This window comes from Oncorhynchus gorbuscha, linkage group LG19 (assembly GCF_021184085.1).
Source record: "Oncorhynchus gorbuscha isolate QuinsamMale2020 ecotype Even-year linkage group LG19, OgorEven_v1.0, whole genome shotgun sequence".
NCBI lineage: Eukaryota > Metazoa > Chordata > Actinopteri > Salmoniformes > Salmonidae > Oncorhynchus > Oncorhynchus gorbuscha.
Window position 1 is genome coordinate 51,812,943 of NC_060191.1, and position 12,889 is coordinate 51,825,831.

General features: G+C 44.5%; 1 protein-coding gene across 1 annotated transcript in view; it reads left to right on the forward strand.

Annotated features, from left to right (window-relative positions):
- Window positions 1-12,889, forward strand: part of LOC124004823 (serine/threonine-protein kinase TAO1-like) — a 32,867-nt gene extending 19,978 nt beyond the window's left edge. Inside the window, exons 14-20 of the mRNA XM_046313635.1 lie at window positions 1,215-1,451; window positions 1,601-1,729; window positions 2,567-2,770; window positions 3,047-3,286; window positions 5,015-5,227; window positions 6,062-6,244; window positions 7,218-12,889. Coding sequence (XP_046169591.1) covers window positions 1,215-1,451; window positions 1,601-1,729; window positions 2,567-2,770; window positions 3,047-3,286; window positions 5,015-5,227; window positions 6,062-6,244; window positions 7,218-7,748 — 1,737 coding nt within the window. The 3' untranslated portion in view covers window positions 7,749-12,889. The remainder of the gene's footprint in view (window positions 1-1,214; window positions 1,452-1,600; window positions 1,730-2,566; window positions 2,771-3,046; window positions 3,287-5,014; window positions 5,228-6,061; window positions 6,245-7,217) is intronic.

Genomic DNA, 12,889 nt, shown 5'->3' on the forward strand with positions numbered 1-12,889 from the left:
TGTGGAAAATTATAAATACCTAGGTGTTTGGTGAGACTGTGAACACTCCTTCCAGATTCACAAGTATCTCAAATTCAAAATGAAATCTAGAATCGGCTTCCTATTTCGCAACAAAGCCTCCTTCACTCATGCTGCCAAACATAACCTCGTAAAACTGACTATCCTACCGATCCTTGACTTTGGCGATGTCATTTACAAAATAGCCTCCAACACTCTACTCAGCAAATTGGATGTAGTCTATCACAGTGCCATCCGTTTTGTAACCAAAGCCCTATATACTACCCACCACTGCGACCTGTATGCTCTCATTGGCTGGTCCTCGCTACATATTAGTCGCCAGACCTACTGGCTCCAAGTCATCTATAAGTCTTTGCTAGGTAAAGCCCCGCCTTATCTCAGCTCACTGGTCACCATAGCAACACCCACCCGTAGCACACGCTCCAGCAGGTATATGTCACTGGTCATCCCCAAAGCCAACACCCCCTTTGGCCGCCTTTCATTCCAGTTCCCTGCAGCCAATGACCGGAACGAATTGCCAGAATCACTGAAGCTGAAGTCTTATATCTCCCTCACTAACTTTAAGCGTCAGCTGTCAGAGCAGATTACTGATCACTGCACTTGTACACAGCCCATCTGTAAATAGCCCACCCAACTACACCATCCCCATATTGTTATTTTTTTTCTTTTTGTATTCCAGTATCTCTACTTGCGCATCATCATCTGCACATCTATCACTCCAGTGTTAATGCTAAATTGTAATTATTTCACCACTATGGCCTTTTTATTGCCTTACCTGCCTAATTTTACTACATTTGCACACACTGTATATAGATTCTATTGTGTTATTGACTGTACGTTTGTTTATCCCACAACTGTGTTGTTGTTTTTGTCGACCTGCTTTGTTTTATCTTGGCAAGGGAGCAGTTGTAAATGAGAACTTGTTCTCAACTGGCCTCCCTGGTTAAATAAAGGTGAAATAACAAAAAGAGAAGACCCAGACAGTCCTAGCTACATTTTGCTTGATAAATTGCTCTTTGCTAAAAAGGTTTTGGTTTCTTTTTGAGCATTTGAATTTAAAACAGGTACTTAATTGTTACCCAGAAATGATTTGATATTGAGAAAAAAACAGTTGCATTGGTCCTTTAAGTGTCTGCTCCTGTAGGAGAATATAAGCAGAGTCCAGAGTTCTGTGATAAGCCTTATGTTTCCCCCAGGTGACCCGTCAGATGAAGGAGCACGAGCAGGACAGTGAGCTGAGAGAGCAGATGTCAGGCTATAAGAGGATGAGGAGGCAGCACCAGAAGCAGCTGATGGCCCTGGAGAACAAGGTGAAGGCTGAGATGGACGAACACCGGCTCCGTCTGGACAAAGAGCTGGAGAACCAGAGGAACAGCTTTGCCCAGGAGATGGAGAAACTCATTAAGAAGCACCAGGCCGCCATGGAGAAAGATGTACAGTCGTTTTCTCACGTACTCCATACTTACTCCATCATTCATGCTCTGTCTAGATTCTACTGCTGTTCCCTATGTCACTGTTAAAAGTTATTGTTTTAAATTAAGTTTTGGGGGTGTTTTCAAATGTTGATTTTGTGTGTCTGCAGGCAAAGACCTTTACTAATGATGAGAAGAAGTTCCAGCAGCACATCCAGAGCCAGCAGAAGAAAGAGCTCAACAGCTTCCTAGAGTCCCAGAAACGAGAGTACAAACTCCGCAAGGAGCAGCTCAAAGAGGTAGAGAATCACACGCGGTCATACAGATGAACGGTCACATTTTATACACAGTATACAAGGCATCAAACATTGCTATATCATTTGAAGAAAAAACACATGACACGCACAAATGTTTGCCAACATGATCCTCTCAGCATGTCAGACAGACTCACAGAAAGACAAACCTTTACAGAAAATGTGCAAATATGGACAGCAAGCTCCTATTTACAATTTCTTAAAGTGCCAATCTGCAGTGAGAGAGGGAGGGGAGAGAGAGAGGGATAGAAGGAGGGAAAGAACCAAACAGGACCAGCAGAGGGAAACGAATAGCATTGAAACGATAACAACACAGGAGACATGGAAGACAGGATGGACGCGACGAAGATGTCGCGGAAGAAGCAGTCGCCGCACAGCGACAGGATTGACGACCTGGGAGACACGGAACGGACCAATGAACCGCGGAGTCAACTTACGAGAAGCTGTCGTAAGCATACTACCCGCCACTGATCTGGTTAAAGGTTGAGGGACGGGGCTGGAGAAAGTGTAACCACACTCAAATTCATAGACAGAGCTATGGATGCAAGGAGTGAGCATCCATGATATCAAAATTATAATTTTAAGCATGTTTTGAGGTTATACAGTTTTGAGGTTATTACATTTACTTTGTTTACAAACATTGGTAAAAAGCTTATAGTTTGGCTTTTGATGGGGTACAACAGTTGAACTAAGCTCATGAGGCTTTTATAAGTTATAATGTTCGAGAATGAATGGGTTTATATCATTCATTTAGAAGTCTAAAAATGGATGTAGTAACTGCAGATTTCCCCCTTTTAATCTCTGTCCTTGTTCTTCACCCAGGAGTTGAATGAGAACCAGTCGACCCCTAAGAAGGAGAAGCAGGAGTGGCTGTCCAAGCAGAAGGAGAACTTCCAGCACTTCCAGGCTGAGGAGGAGGCCAACCTGCTGAGGAGACAGAGACACTACCTGGAGCTGGAGTGTCGACGCTTCAAGAGGAGGATCCTCATCGCTCGCCATAACGTGGAGCAGGACCTAGTGAGAGAGGTCAGCCGTAATCACTCAGCTCTCCTCGTTCATACAGTCTCTTGTTTCTCTCTCACTCTCCTCAAACAGGGCCCCCTTTCCTGTTCTCGGGCTTCATTTTGTAACCATGGCTCAGCCGTGGGTTCTGCTCATTTTCCTACTTCCATGTGTTTTGTAACCATACCTTTACCCTGTGTGACCTCATTTTCTGGTTGTCATACTGCCCTTTCTCTTAAAGAATGCAGTTTTCTCCTAACCTGTATGGTTGTTCCTCCCTGCCTGTCCGTCTGTGTGTAGGAGCTGAATAAGCGTCAGACGCAGAAGGACCTGGAGCATGCCATGCTGCTGCGGCACCATGAGTCCATGCAGGAGCTGGAGTTCCGCCAGGTCAACACCATCCAGAAGATGAGGGCTGAGCTGATCCGCCTGCAGCACCAGACAGAACTCACCAACCAGCAGGAGTACAACAAGAGAAGGGAGAGAGAGCTCCGGCGCAAACACGTCATGGAGGTCCGACAGCAGCCCAAGAGCCTCAAGGTGAACACACACATACCAACACACACAATTCCCATAAACCGTTGTTGTTTTGTGTTACCGTTAATGGCCTTAATGTAGGGACCTGACCCCTCACTGTTCTGTTGTCCTCTCTTCCTCCTCCCTCTGTCCCAGTCCAAAGAGCTCCAGACCTGACCCCTCACTGTTCTGTTGTCCTCTCTTCCTCTCTCCTCTATCCCAGTCCAAAGAGCTCCAAACCTGACCCCTCACTGTTCTGTTGTCCTCTCTTCCTCCTCCCTCTATCCCAGTCCAAAGAGCTCCAGACCTGACCCCTCACTGTTCTGTTGTCCTCTCTCCTCTATCCCAGTCCAAAGAGCTCCAGACCTGACCCCTCACTGTTCTGTTGTCCTCCCTTCTCTATCCCAGTCCAAAGAGCTCCAGACCTGACCCCTCACTGTTCTGTTGTCCTCTCTCCTCTATCCCAGTCCAAAGAACTCCAGACCTGACCCCTCACTGTTCTGTTGTCCTCTCTTCCTCCCTTCTCTATCCCAGTCCAAAGAGCTCCAGACCTGACCCCTCACTGTTCTGTTGTCCTCTCTTCCTCCCTTCTCTATCCCAGTCCAAAGAGCTCCAGACCTGACCCCTCACTGTTCTGTTGTCCTCTCTTCCTCCCTTCTCTATCCCAGTCCAAAGAGCTCCAGACCTGACCCCTCACTGATCTGTTGTCCTCTCTCCTCTATCCCAGTCCAAAGAGCTCCAGACCTGACCCCTCACTGTTCTGTTGTCCTCTCTTCCTCCCTTCTCTATCCCAGTCCAAAGAGCTCCAGACCTGACCCCTCACTGTTCTGTTGTCCTCTCTTCCTCCCTTCTCTATCCCAGTCCAAAGAGCTCCAGACCTGACCCCTCACTGATCTGTTGTCCTCTCTCCTCTATCCCAGTCCAAAGAGCTCCAGACCTGACCCCTCACTGTTCTGTTGTCCTCTCTTCCTCCCTTCTCTATCCCAGTCCAAAGAGCTCCAGACCTGACCCCTCACTGTTCTGTTTGTCCTCTCTTCCTCCCTTCTCTATCCCAGTCCAAAGAGCTCCAGACCTGACCCCTCACTGTTCTGTTGTCCTCTCTTCCTCCCTTCTCTATCCCAGTCCAAAGAGCTCCAGACCTGACCCCTCACTGTTCTGTTTGTCCTCTCTTCCTCCCTTCTCTATCCCAGTCCAAAGAGCTCCAGACCTGACCCCTCACTGTTCTGTTGTCCTCTCTCCTCTATCCCAGTCCAAAGAGCTCCAGACCTGACCCCTCACTGTTCTGTTGTCCTCTCTTCCTCCCTTCTCTATCCCAGTCCAAAGAGCTCCAGACCTGACCCCTCACTGTTCTGTTGTCCTCTCTTCCTCCCTTCTCTATCCCAGTCCAAAGAGCTCCAGACCTGACCCCTCACTGTTCTGTTGTCCTCTCTTCCTCCCTTCTCTATCCCAGTCCAAAGAGCTCCAGACCTGACCCCTCACTGTTCTGTTGTCCTCTCTCCTCTATCCCAGTCCAAAGAGCTCCAGACCTGACCCCTCACTGTTCTGTTGTCCTCTCTCCTCTATCCCAGTCCAAAGAGCTCCAGACCTGACCCCTCACTGTTCTGTTGTCCTCTCTCCTCTGTCCCAGTCCAAAGAGCTCCAGACCTGACCCCTCACTGTTCTGTTGTCCTCTCTCCTCTGTCCCAGTCCAAAGAGCTCCAGACCTGACCCCTCACTGTTCTTTGTCCTCTCTTCCTCCTCCCTCTGTCCCAGTCCAAAGAGCTCCAGATTAAGAAACAGTTCCAAGACACATGTAAGATCCAGACCAGACAGTTCAAGGCCTTGAGAAACCACCTACTGGAGAGCACACCAAAGTCTGACCACAAGGCTGTCCTGAAGCGTCTAAAGGAGGAGCAGACCCGCAAGCTGGCCATCCTGGCTGAGCAGTACGACCACTCTATCAACGAGATGCTCTCCACACAGGCTGTGAGTCACATAGGGGTTTTAAAAACACTGCAGGAGAGGGGATGCTTTTCTAAAAAGCTGACTACTGATGATATTTTTGAAATTGCAGGGTGCCAAATTCAAAACAACAGAAATCTCCTAATTAAAATTCCTCAAACATACTAGTATTTTACATCATTTTAAAGATAATCTTGTTGTAAATCCAGCCACAGTGTCCGATTTCAAAAAGGCTTTACGACGAAAGCACACAAAACGATTATGTTAGGTCAGCACCTGCAAAAACTCAACCTACCCAGTTGTGGCCCACTTTTTGGAAGCGAACCACTCGATTTTGTCCCTACGTTAAATCGGCATTGAACACATCACCCTCCCTAGGAGAGGGGGTGACCTCGACGATTTATTGTTAAAACAAGAAGCTGCCTGAATCTTTAATTTAAAGACCCTTGGTCCCTTCGGTCTCAGCGTATACTAGGATCTGAAGACATTCTTGTGATTTTGCTGTTCATTGTAAATGTTTGTTGGCTTATGTAGCCAAATTGTCTATGATCGTATACTATCATTTGTTTTTTATATGTTCTATTTATATCTGTAAATGAACCAATGATATCAAGCCATACCCGACCATGATTAGACACCTGTATCTGTCCTTTGACACTATATAAACTAGTGACCTGCAGTTTTTCATTATACCCTGAGGAAGACCGCTTGTCTGTCCAAACATTGGTTATTCAATTATTTCATCTGAGCTCCTAGTTTGCGGATCTCCTTTTTTTGTTGAAGTAGATAAAGGGCCTTATTGCCAAAATCCCTTAACATTGTACTGACCCCCCTGTCTGGCTCCCCTCTCGTCTCTAGCTGCGTTTGGATGAGGCTCAGGAGGCTCAGTGCCAGGTGCTGAGGATGCAGCTGCAGCAGGAGTTGGAGCTACTCAACGCCTACCAGAGCAAGATCAAGATGCAGACGGACGCCCAGCACGACCGTGAGCGGAAGGACCTGGAGCAGAGAGTGTCCCTCCGGAGGGCCCTACTGGAGCAGAAGGTCTGATCTTCAATACTGGGAATATATATATATTTTTAACATGAGTTGCGTCTCAATTTGCACCCTATTCACTGTATAGTGCACTGTGGTCAAATGTAGGGCACTTTTAAGTGGATAGGGTGCCATTTGGGATGCAGTGTGCCATTTGGGATGCAGTGTGCCATTTGGGATGCAGTGTGCCATTTGGGATGCAGGGTTGCCATTTGGGATGCAGTGTGCCATTTGGGATGTAGGTTGCCATTTGGGATGCAGTGTGCCATTTGGGATGCAGTGTGCCATTTGGGATGCAGGGTTGCCATTTGGGATGCAGTGTGCCATTTGGGATGCAGTGTGCCATTTGGGATGCAGTGTGCCATTTGGGATGCAGTGTGCCATTTGGGATGCAGTGTGCCATTTGGGATGCAGTGTGCCATTTGGGATGCAGTGTGCCATTTGGGATGCAGTGTGCCATTTGGGATGCAGGGTGCCATTTGGGATGCAGTGTGCCATTTGGGATGCAGTGTGCCATTTGGGATGCAGTGTGCCATTTGGGATGCAGGGTGCCATTTGGGATGCAGTGTGCCATTTGGGATGCAGTGTGCCATTTGGGATGCAGTGTGCCATTTGGGATGTAGGGTGCCATTTGGGATGTAGGGTGCCATTTGGGATGTAGGGTGCCATTTGGGATGTAGGGTGCCATTTGGGATGCAGGGTGCCATTTGGGATGCAGGGTGCCATTTGGGATGCAGGGTGCCATTTGGGATGCAGTGTGCCATTTGGGATGCAGTGTGCCATTTGGGATGCAGTGTGCCATTTGGGATGCAGTGTGCCATTTGGGATGTAGGGTGCCATTTGGGATGCAGTGGCAAAAAGTCTCAATTGACATTTGGGCTTTATTTAGTTTCAAGCTCCAGAGTAGGCTGTTATTATTGATAAACCAGCGCTATTTTGAAATGAACATATTATAGTACTGAGCAGCTGTGTGTATCTTCAGATTGAGGAGGAGATGCTGGCTCTTCAGAATGAGCGTTCGGAGAGGATCCGTAGCCTGCTGGAGCGCCAGGCCAGGGAGATCGAAGCGTTCGACTCGGAGAGCATGCGTCTAGGCTTCAACAACATGGTGCTGTCCAACCTCTCCCCAGAGGCCTTTAGCCACAGCTTCCCCGGGGCCCCAGGCAGCTGGGCCCACCCCCAGACACAGCACCACTCTGGGGGCTCCTCTCAAGGGCTACACTGGGGCAGTGGAGGGTCAGGGCACCAAGGCAGCCATCACCACTACCACTCTGGTCAGGGAGGGTCCCCCATGCAGCAAGCCTGGGGCCAAGGCATGCAGGGAGGCGGGTGTCCTCAGCCGTGGGGCCACCCCTCGGCAGGGCCCCTGGGGGCCAGAGGCAGTGGAGGAGTGCAGAACAGCCCCCAGGCACTGAGCAGGACAGCCTCAGGGGGGCGCAGTGAGCAGGCTATGAGCAGGAGCACCAGTGTCAACTCTCAGATATCCAATGGGTCTCACCTGTCCTACACATAGACTCCCAGCCCAGCACCAGAGTCAGAGTAGGACGCTGCAGAGTGGGACAGCATTGGCTGAGCTCTGCTACACCTCCACCTCCCCTCTCTCCTATCCCTCGTTCCTCTCCTGTCCTGTGTACAGATGTGGATGCGTGTGGAAATAAATGTTGCTCAGGTCAAAAGGGCTGAAAGAGGCACACCCCCTCTACACAGCAGTTTATTAGCACACATACAGATCAGTTCTTCTGTTTCTATTGAAACCATTCAGTGTCAACACTTAATACTTCCTCCGTTCTTTATTTTACAGTTCTCTCACTTAGAAATCATTTTCATGTACATATATGTGCCACTGCCCCCCTTCCACCACTGAGACCACTGTCAAAAAGCCTTTTGACATCTGCTAACTGCTTTGAAAAAAAATATATATATGTAGTGTCTATTAATCACAGCAAGCTAAGACAGCCCATGAAATTCCCCTGCTCCAAATTTGATAATACATTGGCCCATCTATCCAGTTACTTGATTTTTAAATATGTTTTATTCTCCTTATGCCAGCCTGTTTTTATGGTTATTTTAAATAGCTGAGATTGCAAATCATTCTTCTGATTTGGAAAGAGAAACATTCTAAAAGATTTGAACAGGGAGAGATTTAAGGAACTGCACAGATACCGTATAGAGCTTGACAATACCTGAAACAAATTCAAGTTGGTTTGAAATGATCATTTAGGTTGGTTTGAAATGATCATTTAGGTTTGAGGATGTGAGGGACACTGGGACACAATGTTGTTGGCTTGTATTATGGTCAGCTTCCATGAAACTAGCTTTTGTTGTTGTAGCCAAACCTATTTTAACCAGGCAGTTCTTATTAAACATCTCACAACTTAGTTACTATCAACCCCTGTTGCAGGAATGTGGTGACATTTTGTGGATAGGATTAAGTTTTCACATATAAGGATCTAAGGGTTTTGTAGAATTAGTCAAATTATGTTGAACTTTTCTTATTTGTCTATTTTTTATATTAAGAAAGAAAATATTTTGGGGGGAATTGCAGCTGGTAAGAGCAAAATATGTTTTTTTAGCAGAGGTTATATCATTGAGGTAGGATTTTTGTTGTGAAATTCAGTTACACTTGCCATTTGAAAGCTCAGTGTTTACATTTAATATATTGGAGAAGCAGTAACAGACAGTGAACCTTTTTATATCAATGAGCATTTTGCCAGCATTTAGTGATCTGCATTTTATTTTACACCTCCCTGTGGGAGTTTAAGCTGCTAATCCATCCATTTGCCAATAAGAACACTAAAGCAGAATATGAATGTTTTATTTGTCTGTTTTGGATGTAACGTTAGGGGCCAGGCTGACCATAGCTTCAACTATGGCCATATTCAACTCAGTTCTGTACTACTGTACTGTGTGATGCCGGCCACTAGGCTGCAGTCTTCACTTATTGTCAACCGTTCCTTAGGCCATAATAGCCCACCTACAGTAGATCCAAATCTTCACTGTTTAGGGTTTCCAAGTGGGTGGGTGTCTCATAGCATTACTACATCAGCCAAAACCAGAGGGACATGGCAGAGCCATAATAAACAAAAGGCTTAGCTAACAGCTAAAAGTGTATATGTTTGTTAATGCTCAGTAAAATGGTGCCTTTCTATGCCCTGATACTGATCATTCATTCTCAGTGTAAAACCTGCATGTTTTAGTTCAGCTCAGATTGATTTAATTATTACACTTCAAACTAGTTTCCATTTAGTTTGCACAGATGTTGGCATCGTTCAATGAAAATGTTGGGATCCTCTCATCCTGAGGTACATCTGTCCTCGTGTACCTATGAAAAGGATGTCGATATCATGAGGTTTGTGAAGTGATCAGTTGAACAGAAGTTCTGAAGGTGATAATATCATGCATACAGGTATTTGAGGGCTGGTTCTGGGTGTCTCTGCTGTGCGGAGGATGACAGATTGTGAATTTCACCTTTAGTTGGCTGAATGACCGAGAAGGAGGATCAGTATAATTCATGCTGGGCTACATGATTGTCAGATACAAGAGCAAGGACTCTGTAATGCCTTTAAGAACCCTGACATTTATCAGTTGATTTTATTTTAGTGCCTTTAAATACTGCTGCCTTGTCAAAGCACTTTATACAGTATAAATGTATACAGTAAAACAGATGGTAGTTTGACTTTATTTTAAGCACAGCAACCCGAGGGATGCATATAGTGTGTTGGTATTATGTGGTTGAAGTGAGGAAGTTGAAAAGTCTAGCTAATAGTTGGCCTTAAAGTCCGATACAGAGTCAGGATTTGAATGCCTGGGGTTAATTACAAGTGAGTTACCAGTATGTAGACACATTTCTATGGCTCTGGAGGATTCATGTTAGACAAGAACAAAACAGATTATAGAGTATGGTGACGGGGTTAGTTAAAGGACTTCTATTGTATGCTTGGTTGAAAAACACATTTTGCACAACATTTCCAGGCCAGGTTTAACATGAAAGCAGTGGGCAACAGTAGAGCAGAGCTTCCATAAGTAGAAAAGAAAGTAACATGGTTTCAGAATGTGTTTGAAAAGGAACGATCTAATCTCTATGTGAAGGCTCTTTTTGACCATAACAGCAGGCTTGGCAAGGAGTACATGTTTGTGGGAGTTGGTTAATGTAAGGCAGTCAAAGTGTTTAAAATGATAATGGTCCACAACTTGAGTAAAACTAAGAACTCCGCAATCAGGAAAAAAGAGCTCATCTCACCACCCTAAAAGTAACAATGGCAGGTGAATGAAGCTCATATACTTGTTACTGGTGTTCATCATGTAAATATAACACTCACACTAAATGATCATTTTACACTTATGTTGGTGAGTGGTTAAAAAGTGGTTAAAGCTGGAAACCTTAATGGTGACACTGCCATGTCCATTTGGGATATTACAACAAGAAAGAAGTTACTGCAAAAAAACGAACCCCCAGACATCATTGCACGTGCAATTATTTTTTTGCCACACTGCTCAACACACCTCTCATTAGTTTTGTCCACAAAACAATAACAAAGGTGCTGGGATGGGCAGTGGCACAGTTTCCCCTAATGCAGATTCCATCTTTAAAGGTGGCAAAGCACTTATGTAGTTATTTACTTGGACACCTACAGTGGGTTCTATCCATGAACATGTTCTCCACTTTTTGGTATTTTCTCCTAACTGCTTTTTTTCAGGGGTGAGTTTATGCCATTTTGGTTCCCCTTTTTTCTCAACCTGCATTCCCTCACACACCAAGTCTGCATTTATTATGAGGGTAACTATCTCCATCTGGAAATCTAAAACACTTTCAAAACGTATATATATTGAAAAGGCCACGAGGCTTAAAAAGTCCTAGAGATGCAGATATCTTAGGAAATGTATCTTCATTTGTCTTTTCATTTAAGTGGGGTGAAATGTTCATATTGTGTGTGTATATATACAATTTAAGAGATTAAACATTTTAAAACTAAACTTGCATTGTGAAAAAGAAAATAACAAATAATCTGTAAGACTAACATTATTTAACTTGACAGACACTAACCAAATATTAAACAACGTTGAGATTGGTATGAGGGTCTGTAAAAGTAACTGATGAAAAGTGAGCTTGGTGGTGTGTACGCTGACTCTTACTGCTTCCTGTGCATGCATAGCCTACACTGTCATTTTCCTTTACTGTCACACACTTTGTTAGTCATTGCACCCTTCATGAAGCCTTTCATTGCAGTGAGTCTTGATACCTCTGGTATGTTTTCTCCTATACCACCCTTTCTACATTCACATCCACCAGATTATTAACTATTCTGTTTGTTCTTGTTGAATGTGATCCTGCAATTGTGCAGCAAAAACATGTTTGATTTCAGGGTCACAAAGATGCTGGGAAGTTTTGTTTATTTTTTGAGACGTAGGAGAAGTTTGTTTTAAATGGTTGCAGACTCTAATTCCCCATTACAATTCTCCCATATCTGCCTCTGGATCATATCCAACTGTCCTTTCCAAAAAGCAAGCATGGGTCTCATTATGTTACAGTACATAGGGCTGTGAGTGTGTCCCAATACTCTCCAAAACCTTCCACCTCTTGTTTCCTTTCATTTGTAACCACAGAGGTCAAAAGCCTCAATAGGTTAATTTACCAGTATAATGCTTATACCCAACAAGTCTTTTATGAATAGTGGCCAGGGGAGAAAAAGGAGCGGTATTTCTGATTATTGGGACCTAGCCCTTGTTCAGGTCAACAGCTTTTTCGGGCCAATGGTTCATGTCAGGCCAATGAAAGGTCCTTGCTATTTGTGATCCTTGGGACGTTCCTACCCCATTGAAGTTGATATTTTAAAATGGTGAATGTTTGGGTAGGGACGTCCCAAGGATCCCGGGAAAGCACTAAACGCCAATGAAACTTCATCTCATACGAGATTGATTGCCAACCCGTCACACCATTTTGTTAATGGTAAATAATAATAAATTGTGAGACTACTTAGATACTTGTATTCATAATTGTTTTAATAATTTACAAGGCTTCTCCACCAACCTGAATAATGTTTTCAATTATCATTTAACATTGATGTTGTCAACTTTTGTCCTACTGACTGAAAGTATGGGATACTGAGTGAGAAACAAGCTAAAGAAAAATGGAGGTCCTCCCTCTGGTCAAACACTGTGCCATACCAGAGCTGCCAAGCCCAAACACCACTGCATTGTTTCATCTCAAGAGTTACCTAACATTACCCTTGGCTTGGGCTGATGGCATGAAATGTTTAGAAATTGCATGATATGAGCCGTTCTGGTCAGATGGCCAATGAAGAGGCTTGAAAAGATGGTGACAGGCTACTTATGAAAACAGAGGGTCCATTTCTATGAGGATGTCAGTATTCTTCCTTGGCACAACATTACCACTACAACTCTTATATAACCTGTATTAAAATGTATAGATTGTGAAACCTGTTATTGAATGTCTGAAAGATTATGAAGATTATACATACATTTTCACCAACAAAAAATACAAAAAAGTGAGTGGAAATGTGTAAAAAGATTCATAAAACAGAAGAATAAAAACTAGGATCAAATGTACTATTTTGTTTGTATTATAATTACTATTGTGCTGGCAGAGGAATATTGAACAGAAATCAGCTGTAATAAAGTAATTTTAGTATATAA